This window comes from Gymnoscopelus braueri (assembly GCF_963280865.1).
Source record: "Gymnoscopelus braueri genome assembly, chromosome: 4".
In the NCBI taxonomy this organism is placed as follows: domain Eukaryota; kingdom Metazoa; phylum Chordata; class Actinopteri; order Myctophiformes; family Myctophidae; genus Gymnoscopelus; species Gymnoscopelus braueri.
Window position 1 is genome coordinate 21,521,966 of NC_137605.1, and position 26,223 is coordinate 21,548,188.

Consider the following 26,223-nt stretch of genomic DNA (forward strand, 5'->3'; position numbering starts at 1 on the left):
CTGGAGTACACTCCCCGCCTGTGAGCGGGGAGTGTTGGGCGGGAGGAGTAGAACGAAGGCTCTACGTCCTCCTGGTGGGGGCTCCTCACTGGCAGGTGAGTCAGTAGGATACGACAGCAGTGACAACACACAGAAATATGTGTGGGAGGAATCAATTGACATAACGACAGAAAAAGGGGTAAAAAAAATTATAGAAAAGAAAAAGTCGGACGGTTGTGCTGGGGACTGAATGAATTAATTAATTAATTTCCGTGTCATGCCACCTTGGCCCATCCAATATAGGATTATATGACGCATTACAAAAAAGTAAACAATTGACATAATATTAATATTACTATTAATATTTTACTTTTTCCCCCCTGGCTCTCATTTACTTCTTGTTCCTTTGTCTCCTCATACTTCAGGTCTTCCCCATTGTGTCTCTGGTCATGTTATCTCTGTGCTACCTGCCTGGAGTCCTGGCCGCCATTCTACAGCTCTACAGAGGAACCAAATACAGGTCAGACAGCAACACAGGACCAACTTCGGTGTACTCCATCGTTTCAGACCTTGCCCCCGGCACTTCCCTGTTATTCGATCCTCTATGGTCACAGAAGCATTTTGCGAGCACTGTGGCACCACTTCACAGGAGATGCTTTTAATGTGTGCAAAGTAACGCAAGTATGTCCTGACGTTGCTTTTCATAAGTTGCTCTGTATTGGGCTGCATGTATGGCGCTATGGGAGGTGTGTTCTTTCTAGGTTTAAAATAAAGTTTAAACAAAGGGCACATATGCTTCTGGAGGACACGTGAGAACCAGACACGGGTTTGCGGCAGTCCAGCAGATGTACTATAGCAGTTCCTAGTTTTTCATTTTAACAGTGGTTTCTAACTAACGTACACTAGGAACCCTGTTTGATGTTGACCACGAACCCACTTTGTTTTTACTCCGAACCTTTGATGGAGAAACATGGTCTGGCCTCCATAAAATAAAGGTGTTGTCATGATTTCCAGGCGCTTCCCTGATTGGCTGGACCGCTGGATGCTATGCAGGAAGCAGATTGGTCTGTTGGCGCTGGCCTTTGCCTTCCTGCATGCAATCTACACCTTCATTATCCCCATCCGCTACGCCGTCAGACACAAGCTCATCTCAACGGTGGTGGACGAGGTGAAGCGGCACAAAACGAATCCCTCAACACATTTCACATTTATGTTTCATGCCAAGATTGGCCAACATATATAATTGAAAACATAGTTTCTGTAACGAAAGAACAGCTGCGTAGCCCAAATGCATGCCTTGGGTACTGAGGTCAGGCTGGAGGCAGCGGCTGAAAGATTAAGAATTCTGCCACACACTTTGACAGCTACATTTTCAAGCCTATGTTGTGAAATGTGAAAGCTTGTTTTTCATCCAATATGGATGGTGTATTATGTGTTTCAGATGAAGGAGAACAAGACGACTCCCTTTGACTTTGACCGCACGGAAGCGTGGGGGACAGACTCTCTGTTTGTTTTGGGGATTCTGGGCTTCTTCCTGTACGCTCTGCTGGGACTGACCTCCCTGCCCTCGGTGGGAGCCTCTCTCAGCTGGAGAGAGTTCAACTTTGTCCAGGTCAGTTCAGTGTCCCTGTCCCTGTCCCTGTGTGTGTGTGTGTGTGTGTGTGTGTGTGTGTGTGTGTGTACAAGTACAAATAATGTATTTTCCAAATGGAGCCCAGTGTAAAACAAAGAAACAAACATGCAACCATCTCTCTCAATCACTCTGCCACTCACATCATGAGGACCATGCCTAACTGCTATGATTTTGACCATCATAAACGCGATTCTAACGCTATAACACCAAACATGAACGGTAACTAAGGCCATTTTTATCTGGCAGATAAGCGCAGGCAGGGCGCTGGCCATTGGTGGCAGCGCTGTACATGAGTTACTGATAAGGAGAGACAGTGATGACATTACATTACATTACATTACAGTCATTTAGCAGACGCTTTTATCCAAAGCGAACTTGGCGAATAGGGAACAAAACTACTAATCACCAGAAGTCTTAAGTGCATTCTCTTCTAAAACAAGCAACTAAGAGTATACCTAGCGCTAAGGTAAAAGTGCAATATATCAGCTACCTACTTTCTTAAACAGATGAGACAAATAGGAAAATCAAATGAAACAAATAAGTGTATCGAATAAACAAGATCCAATAAAACAATAAAACAAGAGTTAACAACAAGTAAGCAAGGCGAAGTGATGACATCAGTGCTGTTCATAGCGGCCAATCCCTAAAAGTTGAATCGCTCAGAAAAAAAGACACTGGGTCCATGGGCCTTTTATCTAGCCAGCTGCATGCGGCTGTATGCTCTCTCCTTATTGGGAACGATTAAGAAAAGATGCTACAGTAGGCTATAGTGCTCAGACTAAAAAAGAAAGCTATGGACAGCCTAAATAAAACACTGTTGAAATGAGAGCAAAGGCCACACAACACACAACACACACACACACACACACACACACACACACACACACACACACACACACACACACACACACACACACACACACACACACACACACACACGGGCACAGACACACATGCATCTGTGCCCATGTGTGTGTGTCTTTGTGTGCATGTGTGTGTGTGTGTGCGCGTGAATGTCTGCGTGCGCGTGTGTGCGTGCGTGTTTGCGTGCGTGCGTGCGTGCATGCGTGCGTGCATGCAATGATGCCCATTTGGAGTTCAGTCATTAAAACATTCTTAGAAGCCAAACGTCACCTGCAATGCTAATCCCAGTCTGGTTAATGAGGTGTCTAACACCAGTGCACAGCACGGACGCCCAGATAACTTTAGGCCTGGACTTTAAATGTTAAGTTATTCATTAAATAGAATTATGATACTGGGGCATATAAATCCTCACCGGCCAGATGACTGTTAATACAGGTCGCAAGTCCGTTTGTGTAAAGGTCAGAGAGAGAGAGAAAGATAGAGAGATGGAGAGAGAGAGAGAGAGAGAGAGAGAGAGAGAGAGAGAGAGAGAGAGAGAGAGAGAGAGAGAGAGAGAGAGAGAGAGAGAGAGAGACAGACAGACAGACAGACAGACAGACAGACAGACAGACAGACAGACAGACAGACAGACAGACAGACAGACAGACAGACAGACAGACAGACAGACAGACAGACAGACAGACAGACAGACAGACAGACAGACAAGTTGGCAAGTTGGCAAGTAAGCAGTCAAGGTCAGGCTAATCTTTATAGCTTAATCTTGTGCAGAGGAGTTGTCCAGATATGAAATGAAGTACTAGAATATTGTAATGGTTGAAAGAGTTCATTGTAATAATAATAAAACACTATTTTATACTGTAGAATCCAGCTTAAAGGTGCAGGTGCAGGACAGATACATTAACACCATGAAAAACAATGATGAAGGTGCTGTAAGTGATATGTTTTGGTTAAAACAAAAAGTGTATTGTTAAAAGCTCTATATTTCTATTGCTATAGGGTGTTTGTACAGTAACAGGGGCCTCCTGGTCTCTCCAGCTCAAAAACATTTTCATGTGGGTTACATATTTCATCCAATCAGGAGTGAGAACCCCGAAAATATAATTGATCAGCTTGTGTTCCAATTCCAATTTTGTCTGCTCATGTATTTGTTTCATCACTTCCAATTTCACTTTTATATCCTGTATGCTTTATGAGTTCTATCAACACTCTATACAGCAATGATTCTTATGGGAATATAGAGCTATTTGTCCCTTATTTTAACAAAATATAATTTACAGCATCTTTGATGACAATATACACAATATAACATATTTATGTCCGCCAGGCCAGAATGGCTAGGGTGGGGATTATGTTTTCACCCTGTGAGGGAGTCTATTCTCGGGCGTCGCTGGACCAATTGTTGTAGGTCGTACAATCAAAATGTTTCCCCTGATCGTGGCACAACTTCCCATCCACTGCCGACAAGAGTTTCTACCATTATTCTCTGTTTACGTGACTTACGTTTCTACCGGTGGGTGCTCAACATCCAGCCCCTAGCCCCACCCACCCCAGCAAAAATAATAATAATAAAAAAAAGTTGAATGCAAAACAAATTCTGTTGCATTGTTTGCTATATCAAAGTCATATCACCCAGTACCGGACAGCAGCGCAAAACGCACGCAAACCAACCGTTTAAAACGTTTTAAATGGGAGACAAGACCTAGGCAATACATTCTCTCTCTCTCTCTCTCTCTCTCTCTCTCTCTCTCTCTCTCTCTCTCTCTCTCTCTCTCTCTCTCTCTCTCTCTCTCTCTCCCTCTACCTCTCTCTCTCTCTCCCTCTACCTCTCCCTCTCTCTCTCTCTCTCTCTCTCTCTCTCTCTCTCTCTCTCTCTCTCTCTCTCTCTCTCTCTCTCTCTCTCTCTCAAATCGAGAGAGAACACGGCTTTGAGAGAGCAAGGGTGAGACAGAGTATGTCCAATAACCTGCAGCTTATTGTAGGTTAAGGTTTGCTCTGTACTTAGTTGTATGCCACTCTGGGTAAAAAGGGGAAATGAAACTGCATTATCCCAAAACAACCTTAAAGGCCACTAGTGTCATGAATCCAATTATACTAGAGAGACAGTGAAACATAGTGTATTATCTTTTACCAAGCAGCCCAGCATCCAACATTTCAATGTTTCAACAGAGAAGCCTTCAAAGAGCGTCACGTTTCGTTCTACGACATAAATTACACCCATTGATATCTCAACCATACATTTTGAAACTGTTATTATTTTTCTTTAACTTATATTATTTGCGTATGTGGTTCAAAATGTTTTAATAGTGATCTGTAGTTGTTGTTCTAGTTAAACAAAACATCTAGAGATAGAGAGCTAGAGAGCTTATTTTCTGAATTTATCCAAATGTAAAAATTCCATTGAAGATCCTCTGTAACCTGTGACCGAGATAACATGTCATAAGTCATCACTATTTAGTGTCTGAAACATGTCTTAATGTTATCAATTTAGTGATACATTGACAGCTTGTATACTGACCAAACTAAAGAGAAATATGTGGCATGTTGAGACAAGAGGAAGACCCAGAGCAGAAAGGAGAGAAAATGTTGTTCAAATAATGATGATGTTTACTTATTCAGTTGTTTACAATCACTTTCTAAGAATAATTAGGTTGTTTTATTCAATGAATAGCTTTTCTAAAATGAAATAGATTTTTTTTTTGATAATGAGACAAATGTGTGTGTGTGTGCATGCGTGTGCGCGTGTGTGTGTGTGTGTGTGTGTGTGTGTGTGTGTGTGTGTGTGTGTGTGTGTGTGTGTGTGTGTGTGTGTGTGTGTGTGTGTGTGTGTGTGTGTGTGTGTGTGTGTGTGTGCCTGTGTGCGTGCGTGCGTGCGTGCGTGCGTGTGTTTCTTTCAGTCCAAGCTGGGACACTTGACGCTGTTTGTGTGCACGGCGCATGGCTACATGTATGGCTGGAACAAGTTCCTCAAGCTCTCCACCTACAAGTGGTACACTCCTCCAGGTTACATGCTGTGTCTGGTCATTCCCTCTGTGGTGCTGTTCTGCAAACTGCTGCTGCTTCTCCCCTGCGTCGACCGCAGCCTCACACGCATACGACAAGGCTGGGAGAGGAGGAGCGACCCAGGAGCTGAGAGAGGGGAGGACAACAAGGCTATGCAACTCTGAACCAGAGCCGTTTCTTGCTAATTGCGGGGTGGGGGGTTTTGCCATCATGGGTTAATCAAAAGCATGGTCTATACAATTGAACTTACTTAACAGTATTTAAGCTAAATGCATTTACGGTATTGTAGACTAGAAAAGATCCAATAACTTATTTTCTGTAGTAATCATTATTAAAGGTAGGGTAAGTGATTTGCAATTATTCAAATAATTGCAAAATGGGTCTATTTTCTGATAGTGCTCGTTACTATAGAGTGTCCTGTCCATATAAGGAGTCTCCATGTCTCTCCAGCTCTTTATAAAACAGAAAATGCATTTTCGTTTCAGTTTCAGTTTCATTTCCAATTTTATCCAATCAGGATAGAGAACTCAATCAGGATATAGATTAAACAAGTGAAATTGGAAGTGATGACACTAAGAAATGAGCAGGCAAAATTAGAACTGGAACACTATAAAGATGAAGCTTAAAAATGGGTACTTTCTCCTGATTGGCTGAGATTTTGACACCTACCAGAAAATGTATTTTCTGTTTATTAAAGAGCTGGAGAGACGGGGAGACTCCTGTTACTGAACAAACACTCTATAGCAATGATTACTATCAGAATATAGTGCTTTAACCTTTAAAAAAAATACTTTTTGTTTTAACCCAAAAATATCACTTACCCTACCTTTAAGACAGTACGTTCGATTCCAGAGCAAATACAATCACCCCAATTGTATAAGTTATATTGTATTAACATACTCTACCATACAGATTGGACAAAATATAAAACTATGCAACAAAGTTTCATAGTGAGGCTTTACAATGCTAAGGTAGGGGGGCCCAAACAATAGCACGCCCCAAAGGCTAGAAACAGCTCTGCTCTGAACCCACGACTAATTTATAACACATGTCGGGTCACAACAGGAGGAATTTACTTTGGCACATTGCGTGATGCAGAGACAATCCAAGGTAAAAATATCAATATCAAATCTCTTTGCCAAAATCAAAAATAGCCAACATATCTACTATTTTTGGTTAAAGAATACGGATGCTGGGGTTCAAGTGGTTAAAGCAGGAAGCACTGTACAGTATAGCTCTATATGTGACATCACATTAGTTATGGGAACAATCTGGTGACAGGTGTGATATAGGCTGCATTAGACATACAGTGTAAATGTAACTTCTTGAGTTCACACACAAGATGAAAGGGGTTACACATTTGTATGCAGATGCATGCAACTCAAACTGTGATTTAAACAGATTTTACAGCAACTTATTAAAACATGTTTTACTTATTTAAAATGACTGAAGACAGCAGTAGTGTGTGCTTGCTTTTCTTTTTCTTTCTAAAATATGTAAATATTGAGCCTGATCAGCAAATTCTTAGCGCTTGTTACAAAAGCTGTTGTACCTTCATTTGCATTATATTGTATGCATGTGTATGTGTGGACTCCAGTAGGCCACATTTTAACCAGCAGCCATGACCAAAACCTTACCTTACCCATAAACAAAATCATAATAACTTGCGCTAAAGCCCAGTTCACACCAATTCTTCACAGCATGCAACTGCAACCACTTGCAACAGAATCCCCAAACTGCACTGACCTGCGTTGCAATGCGAGTCATTGGTGTCAGCTTAAGCTTTAACCATAAACACGATGCCTAACACGTTTGTAAAATTACAAAGTCAGGTGGCATCACTTTTCGTAGGTTACCATGCAAAAACTTGTGCTTTTTGGACATCATACGGACCACCGTGCGAATACTTGCGAAATGTTACATTTTAGATTATACAATGACAAGAGCACCCGTCGACATTTTACTGTATGTAGGAAAGAGAGAGCAGATCAGACATCGATGTTTATTCTGGGAACGCATGCATGCATACAGTATGCATAATGTGTCAAAACAACTTTTTCGCTACAAGAGAAACCTCATACTTTTTTTTCCTAGATGTGTATTTCCATTTTTAATGCACACAGTTGTGTTTATGCTTTGGGAGGAGCGGCTTCTATTTGATGTCAACACTCCGTCTTTTTTCCACTGAATGTGGAGAAAAATAGACAGATATCCCCAGCTGAAATGCATTGTTTTGATAAACATAGACAGCTTGTTTCCTGTTCCTGTCTGCTCTCCCCTCCAGTGCTGGTAGTAGATCCCAGAGGTCGCTCTCTCTTTTCAGAGCCTTATTGATCTTTTTCCTCCTCTAACACAGACACCTCTCGCCCACAAACTGGCTCTTTTCTTTATTTTTGAGTGTGCACGCACACTCAAACCACCCAAAAGCACACTGCCGACATGAGAGATCGCTAACTCTGTGAGTTATCTTACCGAAGCGCATTGCACATATGCATGCACCCATGCACGCATGCACACACACAGATTCACATGCACACAACACAACAGAAAAACAGACTGTAGGTGAGGGTAAGGTCAGCATTGTGATTATAAAATTACACACTTGTGCACACATGCTATAACATGTAGCCTACACACACACACACACACACACACACACACACACACACACACACACACACACACACACACACACACACACACACACACACACACACACACACACACACACACACACATGCACCCACAAACACACACACGTGAACATAGCCTATAGATGTACACAGACAGACACAGATACAGGCAAACACACACTAAAGCTTTAGCACCAAACCCTGAGCGAGGTATGTACTGTAGGGAGTAATGTACGCAGATCCTCTTTCTCAGCCCTTAGCGTAACATTCAGTCAGACACATCCTGTTATCTCACATTTTAACCGCATTATCTGCACACGCAATCTGCAATCTCATGTACTCTCTCACGCTGCGCATCATTCTCCCATTACTGAGCAAGCCTTTGTTGATTTTTAGACTATTTCTTGCTGTAGGGCGCTGATCTACAAGCCAGATTACAGCATAGCAGTAGCATAGCTCTGGGAGAGAATTAAGATGTAACAAAAGCGAAGAAATCAGCCCGCTCGCATTCATCATCAATTCGTCTTGTGTTTAATTTCACACACGCAGACGCCCTGTAACCTGATTATGCCGTGTCTGACCGCGATCCACTCGCCCTTCCCCAGGAGCGTAAACACAGGGCTGAAACTAGATAGGTAGCCTACATTTGCCATCAGCACAAGTCTACATATGTAGAGAACTGTACACTGTATCTAATGTAGAACAATCAAGCCTGGGATTCACATGTTAAATCATGCACGGACGCCCATGCAAATTTGCCCTTGTGAAACCGTCTGATTAGAATGATGCAAGTTTGATGTAAAAGACTGCAGGCTAAAATATTGTTACTCGTTTTGGAACTAAGTTGTTTTTTGATTAAACAAAGAAGTCAAATGTTAAATTACTGAATCTATACTACATTTATCACACTTCATCACACATCACAACTTAGCAATGGTGCAGTTGACCTTTTCTCAAATTTTTAATTCCGGACTTTTACTTGTATTTCTACATTGTAGTATTGATTATTTTACTTAAGCAAAACATTTGAGTACTTTTTCCACCACTGTTCAAATGTCAATTTTGTTGAGAAATCAGTCTGAAAGCTTACGTGTTGAATTTGTCAAAGAAACTACCATACTTATCACAGTATATATATTTACAGTTTAATGTCTGGGTTTGTGCATGTGCATGTGCATGTGCATGTGCATGTGCATGTGCATGTGCATGTGCATGTGCATGTGCATGTGCATGTGCATGTGCATGTGTGTTAAGTTTCTGGTGTATCACCAAAGGTCGCTGGTTCCATTCATTCATTCTCTTTCAATCAGGAAACATGCAGTTTCAATGTACCTCATGCCCCTTGAGAGTTGTTGAATCTTGTGCACTTATTTTGCTACATTTATATTCTTTGTATCATAGCTCAATCTTTATTCTATTCCTGGCTGCAGTAATTACTCAGTTCCCACTTGTATTTTGTGTAGATAACTCCTCACTTATCCTAAATGGTCTAATGCTATCTGTAAGGGAGAGAAGCTGATATTTCCAAGTGAGAATATTCAGATATGGTCAGACACTCTCTGTAGGAGGGCATAGGCGGTTAGAATGAGGGATTGTTGCCACTGTGGCAGTGGAATTGAAATAGTCTCACAGTAGCCTACTGTACAAGTATTAGATATTTTAATTGATTTCAATTTAACATTTGATTGATTGATTGATTGATTGATTGAATACTTTATTAGACAGAAATGCAAACACACATTTGGGCTAAAAAAGATATCACCAAAAAGTCCTGGGGACTTGTTTCCATTGTGTTCCTATGACAATATGACATTGAAATGTCATATTGAAAACTTAGTTAAGAAGCTCAAGCTCAAGCTAGGATTTTATTCTAGACATAAATTGTGCTTTTCCTTTGTCAACAAGACAAAACTGGTTGAGGCTACATTCCTTCCATTATTGGACTTTGGTGATCTGATCTACATGCATGCCACTGCCAAATGCTTGAGCTCGTTAGATACAGTGTACCACAGTGCCCTGAGGTTTGTCACAGGCTGCAAGTTTCTCACTTACCATTGCACCTTGCATGCCGTAGTTGGGTGGTCTCCATTGATCTCGGGTAGGCTCACTCACTGGTACTTATTTATTTATAAATCCATCATTGGTTTGCTTCCCTCCTACATTTGTGGGTATTTCACACAAAACCAGTAACTACAGTTTACGTTCAAGCGACTCCCTGTTACTCACCGTCCCGTCCGTAAAGCTCAAACTGAACTTGGCAAACAAACTTTCATTTGGGCTGCCTCACCAGCTTGGAATCACTTACAAACAGTACTGAAGCTTAATGAACTGATCTACCTTAGGCCTTTTAAAAGTTTACTGTTCGATCTCATGGCAGACTCCATCAGAGAGTGCACCAGCTTCCCTAGCTAAATGGTTTTTATTGTTTAGACAGACAGAAACAGACTATAGGACTCTACATGTTCCTCAGTGATGTGAAAGAAGCTAATGTCAAATAAAACATATACAAAATAAATAGTCTAATCAGTTGCTGTGTGTATGTGTGCCTGATGTAGATTAAAAGCTCTTACAATACGAATATTGTGTATTGCATCTGATTTAACCTATCTTGGATCTGCATTCTTAGTGACAGTTAAAATCAGTCCCTTCCGTCTCTTACTTCTGTGAATGATCAATGGACTTTTAAATCGCAAAATGTTTGAAATTCCTTTACAGAGCTGTTCTGCCAGAACTCATCTCATGCCATTCTTCCTGTGTAATTACTGTAATTTCCATCCATCCAGAAGACAAATGGGATGTTAAGTTGTCTTGCACAAAGGCAACATCTAGTAATTGCTATTTCCTGAGAATAATGTAGAACACCACAGACAACAGTTTCATAATCACTAAGTTTAGTCAGTGGTTCAGAAACACTGTCATTCATCACATTGGGACATTCAAAACAGACATTCACAAGTTGGAAATTCTGTTTTTGAGAAGGTTATACACTTATAGTTGAGATTCAGAGAAAATAAGACCACCACCCATAAAACATTACAACTTAATTACAATTAGATTGACTAACACTTTAAAAAAAAACGAGTGGACGGCCCCGACTGAAGAAAAATAAAACGACAACAATGGCAAACGGGAGGCCGACGGGCCGGCCAATCGCCGCCCCGGGGACGCACTACGGGTCCGGCCCTGGCATTCCGTGCCGGAAAAACGGGCGTCCCCTTTTCCGTTTTTCTTACTAGGCTACTGGTTTCTCACGTGTAGCCTACTGTAACATGATAGGCTATCTATATATTATGTTACAGTACATGTGGAAAATCGGTCAGATTGAAAAAGGAGTGATCGTTTTCCGGCAGGGATGAGGCGGAGTGAGTGGGAGGCTTCTACGGCTCCGCCCGCACTATAAAATGGGCGCCCCCAACCCCCGGACCGTTCTTCTCCCGTGAGTCCGTGGCTGGCAAAAAGTTGAACACCGAGCGGCAGGGCTTATTGCCGCGGCGCGCCGTAGTAAGCCCCTCCCGGCCGGGCTTGGCGTTGACTTGTGTCGGAAAATTAACGCTCCTTTATCATTCTGACTGATTTTCCACATACATACTGTAACATACACACACACTCGTACGATTATGTATCTACCTCTCCTATCATGATGATTGGTGTTCCTTTGAGGATTTGAGGGTTGAGTGACTACCTGGAAGTGGGTCTTCCATCCACCCACAGCTGTCCCGGTCCAGCCTTGGAATCCCAGGTGGCACACCACATAGTGCCAGACTTTCTACTGAATGGATACCAATGCAAATTAAAAACATGCTTGCCTGTATTTACTCCAACTCCACTAGTATGCTAGTATGAAAGACCAAAATGGGATACGATTCAGTCAGACAAATCTTGAATTGAAATAAATATATTTATTGAGCATATTTAGCTGTAAAGGCTCTGACTCAATTCATTCATTCCTTGTAAGCATGAAAATATAATACATGAATAAATATATAAATTAATACATAAATCGGCCAAAATAGATAGGGAATGAAATCGCAAGACCACCCCACTAAGGGAATCACATAGAAGTTGAGCCCACTGTTTGATGCTGGGGTGGTAGTGGGAGTGAAAAAAAAAAACACTTCATAGGGCTAAACTGAAGCAGCATAGCAGAGAAGCAAGATGGCAGAGCAGCAGCAAAAATTATGAACAGTAAGCAGGCAGGTTTAAATAGCCTGCCACAGTCACTGCATGATCGCGTGATCAGGAGTTGCAGCTGTTCTGAGTTGTCTGCCTGAAGTAGCTCTGAAGGCTTCGCAACATTAGCTTCAGATTTTTACAGAAATGGTAACTTCGGAGGTTGCTCCTAGCTCAACTATTTATCTTACCTCGAATATGTTTTGAGTTGTCTTTAGCTTCACATAAGCCGTGTTGGTCTGCTGTGGAAATTTGAACATTTTTACCTGTAAGCAGTAGCGTCCCCAGGAATTACATTTATGGCAGGCGAGATTTTTTTTTGCACCCCCTCGAAAATCGGCAATCGAAAACCGGCGAAAGTGGCCGTTTTCAAGATGTTTTGACCATTATCTCTGGAACGGAAGGTCCAATCTGCTCAGTTCAAAGCTTGTTGGATGCGTGACTTTGAGGAAATTAAGCACGCAATGGGTTATTTGGGTTTTCTAGGGGAGGCGAGATCTTTGTTGGGCAGGCGACCGCCTGCCCTTTCTCTACAGTGGGTACGCCACTGCCTGTAAGGTCTAAATGGAAAATGTCGAGGAATTCATATCCTGTTCCATTGGCATTTGCATCAGAGAAGACAAATAACTGATACAAAACTTTAGATCAGCTAAAAAGATGAATATTGGACTACATTGAAGTGGACATGCTTCTGTGTTGTCGTCTGACAACACCTAAGCTAGAATTTGGAACTTATTTTAATTAACAAAACTAGAATGGGGCTCTACAGGTAGTTAAAAGGAAAAAGGAGGAAATAAAGTCAATGCCATAGTTTTCATTTGACACATTTTCCCAGGCAGTTGGAAACAGATTATACCTGAGAGCCCCTCTTTTTGGATGCATCTCGGGCCTATCTGCAGAAATGAATCCCAACAAAACACACTAGACTTCTTTCAGCAGAACCCAGTTGTAAAAAAAAAAAAAACATGCCCAGAGATTTGCTTGGTCCAAAATATACAGAACTTTTCCATTTAGTTTTTTGGCCAAAACCTGTCAGCCCAGGGCCACTGTATGGGCTCAATTCAGTGCCAATATTATGTTGTACTTGTAAAAAGATTTTGTATTTGTAAACAAATTTTGTATTTGTAAAAAAAAAAATTGTATTCGTAAAAATAATTTGTACTCGTAAAAAAAATATTTGTATTCGTAAATAAAAGATTTGTATTCGTAAAAAAAATATTTGTATTCGTAAAAATAATTTGTACTCGTAAAAAAAATATTTGTATTTGTAAATAAAAGATTTGTATTCGTAAAAAAAATATTTGTATTCGTAAAAAAAGGTTTTGTATTTGTAAGCAAAATATTTTTATTCGTAAGATAAAAATGTGTCCATAAAAAAAAATATTTTAAACTTTTTTTCTATATATATTTTTTTGTGTGTTTGTAACATGTGTTAAACATGTTGTAATTGTAGAATTATATTTACAATGAACATTGTGACCAGAAAAAAACAACAGTTTGCTCTCTCTCAGATCTGTTTGCTCTCTCTCAGATCTGTATTTTTGGCACTCTGCACTTCCGGGTATGAGCCAATCACGTGAGGCCTTTTCCACTACCCAATCATAAAGCTCCATAGGTCTCCATGGCAACATGGCAAACGGGGTTGCCATGTTGCAACCCCAAGAGTTTTAGCTGCAACATAATTCCATTGCTCAGGAAATAAACAACGGATTACAATAATATAACATTCCCTATAATCACTAACATGTAGGTGATACCTATGTCTATCAAATATGGTTTTATTGAAAGGTAATCAAAGGCTAGATCGAGTTTAGAAAGCAAACAGGTAATGTCAGGGCGCCTCAGTGCGGCTGCAGAGTTTGATTGAGTGTTAGACTAGGACACTCATTATCCCACATGCCATATGTCAAAATGACCGGCTTCACCGGGAATCGTGCGTGTGTATTTTGCTAAGAGATTGGTTACATAGTTTAATTGATATTAATTTATTAGTGCATTAAATTTCCCCATCCACTTTAATGGGAAAATGAAAAAACTCGATTTCAAGTATTTTTTTCTCAGAAACTGTAAGGGCTAGAGTTACAAGGCTTGGAGGGGAGGTTCATAATTTAGTCCGAAATTATCCAAAAACAAAAGTACACCAGTCGGCCTCATGGTGGCGCTATAAAAGCCCCCTTTACGTTTTGGCCTTTAACTTTTGAACCGTAGGTCGTAAAATAAAAATTTTCCCTAGATTCCTTGGGTCATGACACAACTCCCCGTATAGGCCACGCCCATTTGCGTCAGGATAGATTTTCCGCCATTTTGAATTTTCTTCAAAACACACTTTTAGCTCCTCCTCCCACATATTTTGTCCAAATTTCACAGAAATCGGTGCACATGATCTCTGGACCCATACAATAAACACCTCCAAACGGAATTTCATTCAATAAATGAAAATGAAAATTAGCGGGAGGGATTTTTACAAAAAAGGCCAAAACTCACGAACGAAACGTCCGGTCAATCCCAAATTTGAATCACATGTCAAGGGTAGTTTACTCAACGAATCCCTAAAAGCATTCCCACTTTGCCATATGCCAGCGCTGTAGTCTAGTTTTTGGCAGGATGTGATTCCCTCCAACACACATATATACAGTATCTAATAATAATAATAACAATAAAATAATAAAGCATCACTCTTGCACTCTTAAATGGTAATAATAAATGTTCTGCATTGAAAATTACAAGCTGATGAACATGTGCTCTCTATTATTCTAGTCTCACTCTGCAGCCGCACTGAGGCGCCCGGACATTACGGACAAAATATGTGGGAGGAGGAGCTAAAAGTGTGTTTTGAAGAAGAAAAAAAAATGGCGGAAAATCTATACTGACGCAAATGGGCGTGGCCTATATGGGGAGTTGCGTCATGACCCAAGGAATCTAGGGAAAAAATATTTTTATTTTACGACCTACGGTTCAAAAGTTAAAGGCCAAAACGTAAAGGGGGCTTTTATAGCGCCACCATGAGGCCGACTGGTGTAATTTTGTTTTTGGATAATTTCTGACTAAATTATGAACCTCCCCTCCAAGTCTTGTAACTCTAGCCCTTACAGTTTCTGAGAAAAAAATACTTGAAATCGAGTTTTTTCATTTTCCCTTTAAAGTGGATGGGGAAATTTAATGCACTAATACATTAATATCAATTAAACTATGTAACCTATCTCTTAGCAAAATACACGCGCACGATTCCCGGTGAAGCCGGTCATTTTGACATATGGCATGTGGGATAATGAGTGTCCTAGTCTCACACTCAATCAAACTCTGCAGCCGCACTGAGGCGCCCTGACATTACCTGTTTGCTTTCTAAACTCGATCTAGCCTTTGATTGCCTTTCAATAAAACCATATTTGATAGACATAGGTATCACCTACATGTTACTGATTATAGGGAATGTTATATTATTGTAATCCGTTGTTTATTTCCTGAGCAATTGAATTATGTTGCAGCTAAAACTCTTGGGGTTGCAACATGGCAACCCCGTTTGCCATGTTGCCATGGAGACCTATGGAGCTTTATGATTGGGTAGTGGAAAAGGCCTCACGTGATTGGCTCATACCCGGAAGTGCAGAGTGCCAAAAATACAGATCTGAGAGAGAGCAAACAGATCTGAGAGAGAGCAAACAGATCTTCGAGCGAGCAAACTGTTGTTTTTTTCTGGTCACAATGTTCATTGTAAATATAATTATACAATTACAACATGTTTAACACATGTTACAAACACACAAAAAAATATATATAGCAAAAAAGTTTAAAATATTTTTTTTTATGGACACATTTTTATCTTACGAATAAAAATATTTTGCTTACAAATACAAAACATTTTTTTACGAATACAAATATTTTTTTTACGAATACAAATCTTTTATTTACGAATACAAATATTTTTTTTACGAGTACAAATTATTTTTACGAATACAAATATTTTGTTTACGAATACAAATCTTTTATTTACGAATACAAATCTTTTATTTACGAGTACAAATTATTTTTACGAATACAAATATTTTTTTTACAAATACAAAATTTGTTTACAAATACAAAATCTTTTTACAAGTACAACATAATATTGGCACTGAATTGAGCCCATACCACTGGAATGTTCCCAACTTTTCACCCCTATTGGGCAACAGGCTTTCAGGCACAAACTGACTTCCTCATCTCTTCTCTTCATGGTGTGCTGAACTTCTTTAAATTGCATGCACCAGTTTGTGAATGAGACCTTTGTCCACCGGGACTAAAGTGACAACAGGAAGTCTAGATTGTGCAGAAATCATTTGAGAATACAAATTGCTTTCTTACCAGTTAGTTTGTCAGTTTGGTCCAAATAAGACTTAGCTTTGCAAAATATAACAGATATGCCTAAGTAATGCACTAGACCTGAATTAATAACCAATGGCACTGGAAATGCCCTGGGAACAATAAGGACAAAGTGGAGGACTAAAATGTAATCTACCATCTACTTTGTCTGTCGTGCCTGTCTTTCTCCCTCAGTCTGTCTGTCTGTCTGTCTGTCTGTCTGTCTGTCTGTCTGTCTTTCTGTATGTCTTTTTGTTTGTCTTTCCTTAGCCTTACATGAGCTGTGTTGGTCTCTTGTGGGAAGGTGAACATTTTACCTGTAAGGTCTAAACAGAAAATGACAAATGAAGACTAAAATTTGCATCTGAGAAGAAAGAACAATTATATTACGTAAAAGTGGCCAAAGTGACTAACATGTCCTACTGATCATTCCCACTAAGCAGGGGTCACCAACATGTCTATACATGGACAATTGTGTCTGTGCCCACTGCCCAGATGTGTCAATGTCTGTGACAAATGTTGTATTACTTTTTTTTGGTGTTCAATCCTTTGTGGGATAATTATTTTTTAAATTGTGTACGAAGTGTGGTGCAGGAAAAGAGCAAAAACAGAAGGCATGTCATCTGCTGAGAGGGATCTGTTTGCTACCACGGTAAATGAGGGCAGAACTGGACAAGCAAGTAAAGCTGAACATAAATCGAGAGAAAGTGTTTCATGCTATTACAACAAAATATGGTTTTACTGAAAACATTGCACCTTGCTACAGATGCTATTTGACGGGGTCATACCTATGTTCCCCGGGTTCTATGTTCCCCACTAAGGTTAGGGTTAGGGTTAGGTTTAGGTTAGGTCCTATATTCCCCGCTCTCCCTAGGAAAGCGGGGAACATAGGACCCGGGGAACATAGGACCCAGGGAACAGGACACTGCATTCCTTTACAACCTGTCATGCCCTTCCGTATCTAATCACTCATCATGTATAGTACTCTCACCTTAAGTTTTCCATTGTCCATTGGCATACCTTACATTACACCTACGCATGGTCTAAGACTTCCTCATCAAGATAGAATAGCTGTTCAATTTAATGGAAAACACAACTATTGAAGCTTCCCTGACAAACAAAAAACAAGTTTAGCTGGTCCTCTGAAAATAACCATATGACCTATAAGCACCCACTCACCTTTGCAGCTAAGTGGCCCTTTTGCTCAACATCGGTGGTGGAAATTAACTAAGTACATGTACTCAAGTACTGTACTTAAAGGGATATTTCACTTTCAAAAAACTTTTGGTCATTTTATCGTCTACTCAGGCCTTTGTGAGCCCCCCAGACAGTTTTTAAGTTGCTCGATTCAGTATTTAGATATTTGATATTCATTTTATCAGACACGCCCCCTTCCTATACAAACCCATTGTAACTTCAAACTCCATTTTAACCATGATAGACTCATCAAACACACCCGTCCTTGGTTCTGGTGACTCATACCGCCCCCCTAATACGCGAGGGGCCCGTGTTTTTTCAATTAATTTTTTCATGTATTTTTAATATTTTTTTGGGAAAATGAAAAAAATTAAATACAATAATAACATTGCAGTATTGCTATTTTTAAGTAAAGAAATGTACTTTTCAACCACTGTTCAACTTGTGATAGAAGCACTGACTGTACTGATAAGACCCAATTATTGAAATCCCAAACACGGGATAGACTTGGGCCATGCCACATTTCATGCCTGTATCAGTGGATGACTCAAGTCTCCAGGTTTTCTTTCTTTAGAATAGGTAACCACTTTAACCCTGGTAACCCAATTGTGGGCAGGTCATTTAAGGAGAATTAGTTTTGTTCTTTTCTTACTGAGAACCCAATATGAAAATCTGCCCGTCTGCTCCAGAATTATTTTGCAAATATACAAATGGAATGGTTTGAAAACATTCCTCGTGTTAAAATACAGCGGATATGTATTTCTGGGGTCCAAAACATACTTTCCAGAAATGTTTTTGGGCCTCACATGCGCTGACAGCGGCCCGTGTATTTCAAAATATAATTTTGAAATACAGGACTCTCTTTTGAAAGTTTGTCCATCAGGACAGAAGTGACAACAGGAAGTCTATAGATGTGTGCGAACCGAACCATGGGTGCATATCATGAGACTACAATTACACTATAAAACCCTTAGTGACAATCTAACCCTGAAAGTGTGGGTCCATTTGGTTGCTTTTGTACAATCTCAGTTATCACAAGTAATCAACTCAAATTAAAGGTAGGGCAAGTGATTTTCTTTGTTAAAATAAGTGTTGAATGCTCTATATTCTGATAGCATTGCTATAGTGTTTGTTAAGTAACAGGGGTCTCCTCATCTCTCCAATATTTTCAGGTTGGGATACCATTCAGGAGAAAGAACTCATACAGGATACAAGATGAACAGGTGAAATTGGAAGTGATGACACAAAGAAATGAGCAGACCCCATTGGAACTGGAACACTATACAATTGAAGCTGATAAATGGGTAGCCTACTCTCTCCTGATTGAAATTGGCAACCCACCTGAAACATGTATTTTCTGTTTATTGAAGAGCTGGAGAGATGCTGAGATCCCAGTTACAAACACTCTATAGCATTGAATACCAATCGTTATATAGAGCTTTATCCTTTTAACAGAAACATTTTAGTTTTAATCCAAAAACATCACTTACCCTACCTTTAAGGAGTAAATCAAATCTATCCATCTATCTATTTGTTCCACTGTGTGTCCATGTGCCTGTCTTCCTCTCTCTGTATGGCTACAGAGCGAATGCTACACTGCAACCAAAATCATTTCTTATAATTAAGTGTTGTACCTTAAGTGTTGTACTCTAAATAAAATAAAAAAGAAAGAAAGAAAAACAAGTGTTATTCATGAAAAAATTAAAAAGAGACAGGATTGAAATGTAATTTTATGCTGTAGCAAGACTCATGCCGAACAAGAAAATAACAAGTCCACATGTTGGGGTTGGTGTCACTAAATTCAGATTGGTAACTTATCTACTTGCTCAATCCTTACAGCCTGCTGCTCCATTGCTATTTTTTCAGACATGCAAAGGGCTAACCATTTCAGAACGCCGGAGTCATGGGTAAAAGCCGCTGTGTGTGTGTGTGTGTGTGTGTGTGTGTGTGTGTGTGTGTGTGTGTGCGTGCGTGCGTGCGTGCGTGCGTGCGTGCGTGCGTGCGTGCGTGCGTGCGTGCGTGCGTGCGTGCGAGCGAGTGAGTGACAGAGAGACTCAGAGAGAGAGCCAGCGAGAGAGAGAGAGAGAGAGAGAGAGAGAGAGAGAGAGAGAGAGAGAGAGAGAGAGAGAGGTTTAACCAAACCTTTATTAACATTCTGTTTACACTCAAACAGATCATTAGGACATTTCTACACATTCAAGAAGATTCGACTAAAATGTTAATTAGGGTTGCCAACACCCAGAGATTCAAATAAGGGACACAAAGGGGTCAAACCCCCCAAACCCCCAAAATGCATAGAAAACTATTCATTATACCTATAAGCTATAACACAATACAAACACAATGGTCTTACACCTGCATTAGGCTACTACATCACACCTACTGTATCATGGTTGTAACAATTAAGTTATTATTTTTTTTAAACGTAAAATAGTTTTTGGGGCTTTTTCTGCCTTTATTGATAGGATAGTGGGCTGACAGGAAATGGGGAGAGAGATGGGGGGGTGACACACAGCAAAGGTTGTCGGGATCGGGAGTCGAACCTGCGACGCGCTGTCAAACTGGATTATCAGTTCACAGTATGTGATATGCCTGGACCGCTAGGTCAGGGGGTGCCCCGATTGTAACAAGTTCTATTCAGACCATGATCACAAGGAAATTAAATGCAACTTCAGCCATACACCAGATATATATTGTGTATGTATGTATGTTTTGCAGTTTGACATTGGCAGTTGCTTGCAAAATGTGAAAACGTTAATAATAAAAGTATTATTTGGAAAAGGGTATGAAATAAGTATGCTGTAAAGGAAGGAACCAGATGAACAAGGAACAAGGAACAAGGAACAAGGAAACTGCATATCCACATACTCCACCCAGATGAAATAAGTATAAAAGAGGCGATGAGTCCACTATCTCACACAACAACCTGACACTCACACAGATCAGCACAAGGTAAGGTCAAGACATGAGCAGAATAGTTTGTTAGGCTACTGTGATTGTATGAGTTATAATTAATACACTTTTTACACTGTAGTCAGAGCAGGCTATAAGGACAAACACAGCAAAATAATTTGTGGTCTGCTATTCATACAGGCCTTCAGGCAGTAGCTCATTTAATCCTATTTAATAATATTTCATGGTATCTGTTTGTGTTCTTTCATGCCAGATGAAGTTCTTCCTGCTGTTTGTGATGTTGGCGGTTTGTGATGCTACTCCACAAGGTAGGCCTACAACACTTAATTATAAGAAATGATTTTGGTTGCAGTGTAACATTCTAGACCCACAGCCATACAGAGAGAGGAAGACAGGCACATAGACACACAGTGGAACAAATAGATGAATAGATTTGATTTACTCCTTAAAGGTAGGGTAAGTGAAGTTTTGGGGTTAAAACTAAAATATTTTTGTTAAAAGGATAACGTTCTATATAATGATTGGTAATCATTGCTATAGAGTGTTTGTAACCGGGATCTCAGCATCTCTCCAGCTCTTCAATAAATAAAATACATTTTCCGGTGGGTTGCCAATTTCAATCAGGAGAGAGTAGGCTACCCATTTATCAGCTTAAATATGATAGTGTTCCAGTTCCAATGGGGTCTGCTCATTTCTGTGTGTCCATCCAATTTCACCAGTTTATCGTGTATCCTGTATACTCCTGAATGGGATCCCAACCTGAAAATATTGGAGAGACAGGGAGACCCCGGTTACTTAACAAACACAATAGCAATGCTATCAGAATATAAAGCAATTCAACACTTATTTGAAAAAAAGAAAAAAAAACACTTGCCCTACATTTAATTTGAGTTGATTACTTTCCTCTTAATTGTTCTTACTGTTCCTCGATGCCAGGTATTTACAGTGCCATCCATTGTTGTTAATGAACGTCTAATGCGTCGGTTGGAAACGTTGTATGTCCAACACTTTTCAGGAAATAAGAACCTGTATTCCAATAGATCCAATGTAGTTATTATTTACTCAAAAGCGCTTGCTATTACTTTTCATTGGTTAAATATTTTATTAAAACCCACTTGTTTGGGTTTGTGCTTAACAGCAAAGTAAAACATTACAATCCAAGGTAAATGTATCCAATTGTAACTGAGAGTGTACAAAAGCAACCAAATGGACCCACACTTTCAGGGTTAGATTGTCACTGAGGGTTATTATAGTCTCATGATATGCACCCACGGTTCGAGCACATCTAGACTGCCTGTTGTCACTTCTGTCCTGATGGACAATCTTGTGCAACAGTTCTCATTAACAAACACATAGTCAGTCGTTTTGGTGAATGCAGCTTAAAGAAGGTCACCACACCATGAAGAGAGTCCTGTATTTCAAAATTATATTTTGAAATACGTCGATTTGGAATTTCGCCCCTCCTGGGTTTTCAACCCATTCAATTTGTCTGTTTGCAAAATAATTCTGGAACAGATGGGCAGATTTTCGTAATGGGTTTTCAGTAAAGAAAAGAACAAAACATTTTCTCCTTAAATGACCTGCCCAAAATTAGAATACCATGCAAGGTTAAAGTGGTTACCTATTCTAAAGAAAGAAAACCTGGAGACTTAGGAAGTCATCCACTGTATGCTGGCATGTGCGGTCCTGATACAGACATGAAATGTGGCATGGTCCAAGTGTGTTTGGGATTTCAATAATTGGGTCTTACAGTCAGTGCTTCTATCAATGTAGAAACACTTTGTTACAAGTAAATAGGGGTCCCAGCTGTTACTTTGCTATAGGTCATATGGTTGTTATTTTCAGAGAATAGTGTTATTTGAGGACAGGAGGAGCTCAAGTTGTTTTTTGTTTATCAGGGAAGCTTCAATAATTGTGTTTTCCATTAAGGTGAACAGGTATTCTATCTTGATGAGGAAATCTTAGACTATGCGTATAGGTGAAATGTAAGGTATGCCAATGGACAATGGAAAACTTAAGGTGAGAGTCAAACCAGACATGTAGGCTACTATACATGAGGAGTGATTAGATAATCACCTGTCATGCACTCAGAAGGGCATGACAAGTTTTTAAAGGAATGCAGTGTCACAACTAGTTTGATGCAAACAAGGGCTTGTAACTTTGATCGGAGGTGAGCAGACTTTTAGGTTGGAGGTCTTATGGTGATTGCAGACCCCCAGGCTGTGGATCGAAGCTTTCCATGGATTATGGCAACAATATCGAAAATGTATAAGAAAGAAAAAACTTGCGCTTCCTCTGGATACCTTCTTAGTTTAGGCAGTGGGTGCTCAGCTATGTATACAACTCAAATCAAAAACCACCTAAGTGGAAAGAGCGGCACTCCAAAAGAAATACTGCAAGACAGTGGCTCAGATGTAGTTTCTCATTTTATTGCGAGAACGCTAGCCCGTTTCGGCCTCAGCCTTCCTCAGAGCAGATTAAAAAGTCACTTTTTAATTGTCATCGCAATATCAACATACACAATACACACATATCACAAAAGCAATATACATATCGCATTTCAACTTTCAAGGTATAAGGGATATCTTTGTTTGGATTAGAAGAAAACGTTTTAAGGGGAGCAGTGACAAACTGTATCGCTATAAGTTTTCGGTATATTCATTGTCAAATAGCAGCTGTAGCAAGGTGCAATGTTTTCAGTAAAACCATCTTTTGTTGGAATGGAAATATACAGTAATTGATTTCTTTCTTCTTCTACTTTTCAGTTTGTGCATATACCTTTTCATTTTCTGGGTGCTATGTTAGTAGAAAACCAAGGGCAGAAAGATATTCAAACTGTATATACTATACTTCAATATTTGTTTACTTATCATGAGTCATATCATCATCGCATCACGTATTGCATGTGTTCCTAATATTGAGCAGCCCTACGGTGTAGTGTTATTACAGTTTTTATTGTTATTATTGGACACTTTGAAACACTATCCCTCGATTTATGTTCAGCTTTACTTGCTTGTCCAGTTCTGCCCTCCTTTACCTTGGTAGCAAACAGTTCCTTCTCAGCAGTTGACACGCCTTCTGTTTTTGCTCTTTTCCTGCATGGACATGGACATGTTGGTGACCCCTGCTTAGTGGGAATGATCAGTAGGATGCCTCTAAGAGGGAAAAAAAAATCAAAGGACATGTCAGTCACTTTGGCCACTTTTATATAATATAATTGTTGTTTCTTCTCAGATGCAAATTTTAATCTTCATTTGTCATTTTCTGTTTAGACCTTTCAGGTAAAATGTTCACCTTCCCACAGCAGACCAACACAGCTCACGTGAAATTAATTACAACTCAAGACACATTCACAGCTGTGACTGTTTGCCTGAGGTAAGTTCATAGTTGAGCTAGGAGTAACCTTATAAGTTAACATTAATGTAAGTGTGAAGTTCCTATATCACACAACATGAAACGGTAAAGACAACATACAACGTTTCGTGCTTGTGGTGTCCCCTATATTAACAAGTGAAAGTGATTTGGGATGATTGGACGTTGTGTTCATGATATATGGAACGGTGAGTTGTACAATTTGGGGCACCCCATGTGTGTCCATCAATGTGTGATTCAAATGGGGGTAGATCGGGCGCTGTTTTGATGATTCTTTTTTTCTTTTTTTTTAAATGGGCTCCTCCTGCAAAGTTTAGAAGGCAATCCTAGAATGGAATGGAATGGAATCAGAATAGAACAGAATATAGAAAATATGAATGATATATTCATAACATGACTCCAGAGATACAGTAATGTGTACTGATTTGTGTGAGTTTTACACACAAAAAAACTGTATGGATAGTTGCAAAAAGTATGTTTTGAAGAAAATTCAAAATGGCGGAAATTGTAATTAGGCAGATATTGACATGCCTATATGGGAAGTTGCATCATGATCCAAGTAATCCAGGCAATGTACTTGATTGTACGACCTGTAGTTCAATAGTTATAGGCCAAAAATGTAAAGTGGCCTGTTTTAGCGTCACACGCACGCACACACGCACGTACATACGCACGCACGCACGCACATACGCACGCACGCACGCACGCACGCACGCACGCACGCACGCACGCACGCACTCACGCACGCATGCACAGACACATACAGACACACGGACAGGGGCACCTGGTGGAGATATCCAGATTCAGACTCTGAATATTATGATTATACTGAAAGGTCAAGTGACTAACCAGAACACTATGCTGAACTTAATAATAAATCTGCCTTCAGGTCCTTTACAGACCTCACCAGGAACCACGGCCTGTTCTCCATGGCTCTTCCCTCCGTTGATAACGCATTCCTCATCTTTAAGACGACGACTCTGAATCAGATTGACCTGTACGTTAATAACGCCCGTCCAAATCCACCGAATTTTGACGGGCAACAGTACACACTTAACACCTGGCACAAGTTGTGTGCCACCTGGGATAACACAACTGGACTGGGACAAATGTGGTTGGATGGAAGACCCACTTCCAGGAAATTACTGAGGTCTGCAGCCATCAAAGGAACACCTAGCATCCTATTAGGACAGGTAGTGTTGTAAAGCTTCAAAAGAGTATCTATTATTTTCTATTAGATATATCAGATGGCTGTGATACAATAACACATAGTTAGGTATATTGTATATTCACAATGTCGAGTTATTGGCTCATTTAATTCTAAATTAATATTGTGTAGCTATGGAATTTACCATTACTGTTTCCTCTTATACAGTATAACACTAGGTTTTACCTTCCTTCAGCCTTCAGGTGGTCTTTTTTTACAAATAAAACAATATAACATCCAAAGTCTATGTTGGGTACATGAAACTTCATTGTTAATGCTCCCTCTAATATTGATTCTCTTCTATGCTTACAGGAGCAGGACTCTTTTGGTGGTAGGTTTGATGCTGCTCAGTCCTTTGTTGGGATGATGTCTGACGTCCACATGTGGGACTATGTCCTCTCGCCCTGTGAGATCCAGCGGTACATGGACGATCTCAACTTCACCCCAGGGAACGTGCTCAACTGGAGGGCTCTGGAGTTTGAGGTTGTAGGAGAAGTGGTGCTGGAAGAGAATCAAAAAGGCTGTAACTATTAGACCCAGCGGGTGGAAGATGGTCTCATGTTCTCTGAATCTTAAGAGTAAAAGTATATCATCTTCTCAACACCAGAATATCCAAACAGTGGATGTCTGTTTTGAATGTCCAATGTGATAACTATTAAAACTCTAAACACTTTTTTCTTTCCTGTCTTTACATCAAGTAACAAAAAGGGCCATTCATGTACACTCTTTCACATTATGTCACTATACTATACATCCATCACTCTTCAACAACTCAAGGGATGTAAAAGGTACCGGAATGTCTGCTCTCGATCTTGAAGTGTTTCAACTTCTGACCCTTGGCCTTTAGTCATTAAGAAAGTAATCTGTACGACCACCAGACTGTATATTAGTCTTAGTAAATAGGCATTACTAGATGTTGT

The 26,223-nt window shown here is 40.0% G+C and overlaps 2 protein-coding genes across 2 annotated transcripts in view; both read left to right on the forward strand.

The window, feature by feature from the left end:
* steap4 (STEAP family member 4) overlaps positions 1-5,640 on the forward strand; it is a gene marked incomplete at both ends in the record, with an annotated part of 60,862 nt that extends 55,222 nt beyond the window's left edge. The window contains 4 exons of the mRNA XM_080425816.1: positions 405-499; positions 994-1,147; positions 1,421-1,591; positions 5,371-5,640. Of these exons, the coding sequence (XP_080281942.1) occupies positions 405-499; positions 994-1,147; positions 1,421-1,591; positions 5,371-5,640 (690 nt within the window). The remainder of the gene's footprint in view (positions 1-404; positions 500-993; positions 1,148-1,420; positions 1,592-5,370) is intronic.
* Positions 5,641-20,665: 15,025 nt separating this feature from the next.
* LOC308084010 (mucosal pentraxin-like) lies at positions 20,666-25,976 on the forward strand. The gene is made up of 5 exons (XM_080426474.1): positions 20,666-20,763; positions 20,978-21,032; positions 23,997-24,099; positions 24,986-25,289; positions 25,616-25,976. Exons 2-5 carry the CDS (start codon positions 20,978-20,980, stop codon positions 25,835-25,837), a joined length of 684 nt encoding a protein of 227 aa, XP_080282600.1. The 5' UTR covers positions 20,666-20,763; the 3' UTR covers positions 25,838-25,976.
* Positions 25,977-26,223: the final 247 nt, after the last annotated feature.

Excerpts from the sequence above, each read along its gene's own strand:
- LOC308084010 (XM_080426474.1), top strand. The coding sequence starts at position 20,978 with ATGAAGTTCTTCCTGCTGTTTGTGATGTTGGCGGTTTGTGATGCTACT. Across the intron at positions 21,033-23,996 it reads TTGTGATGCTACTCCACAAG|ACCTTTCAGGTAAAATGTTC; the intron begins GTAGGCCTACAA and ends TTTTCTGTTTAG. Across the intron at positions 25,290-25,615 it reads CTAGCATCCTATTAGGACAG|GAGCAGGACTCTTTTGGTGG; the intron begins GTAGTGTTGTAA and ends CTATGCTTACAG.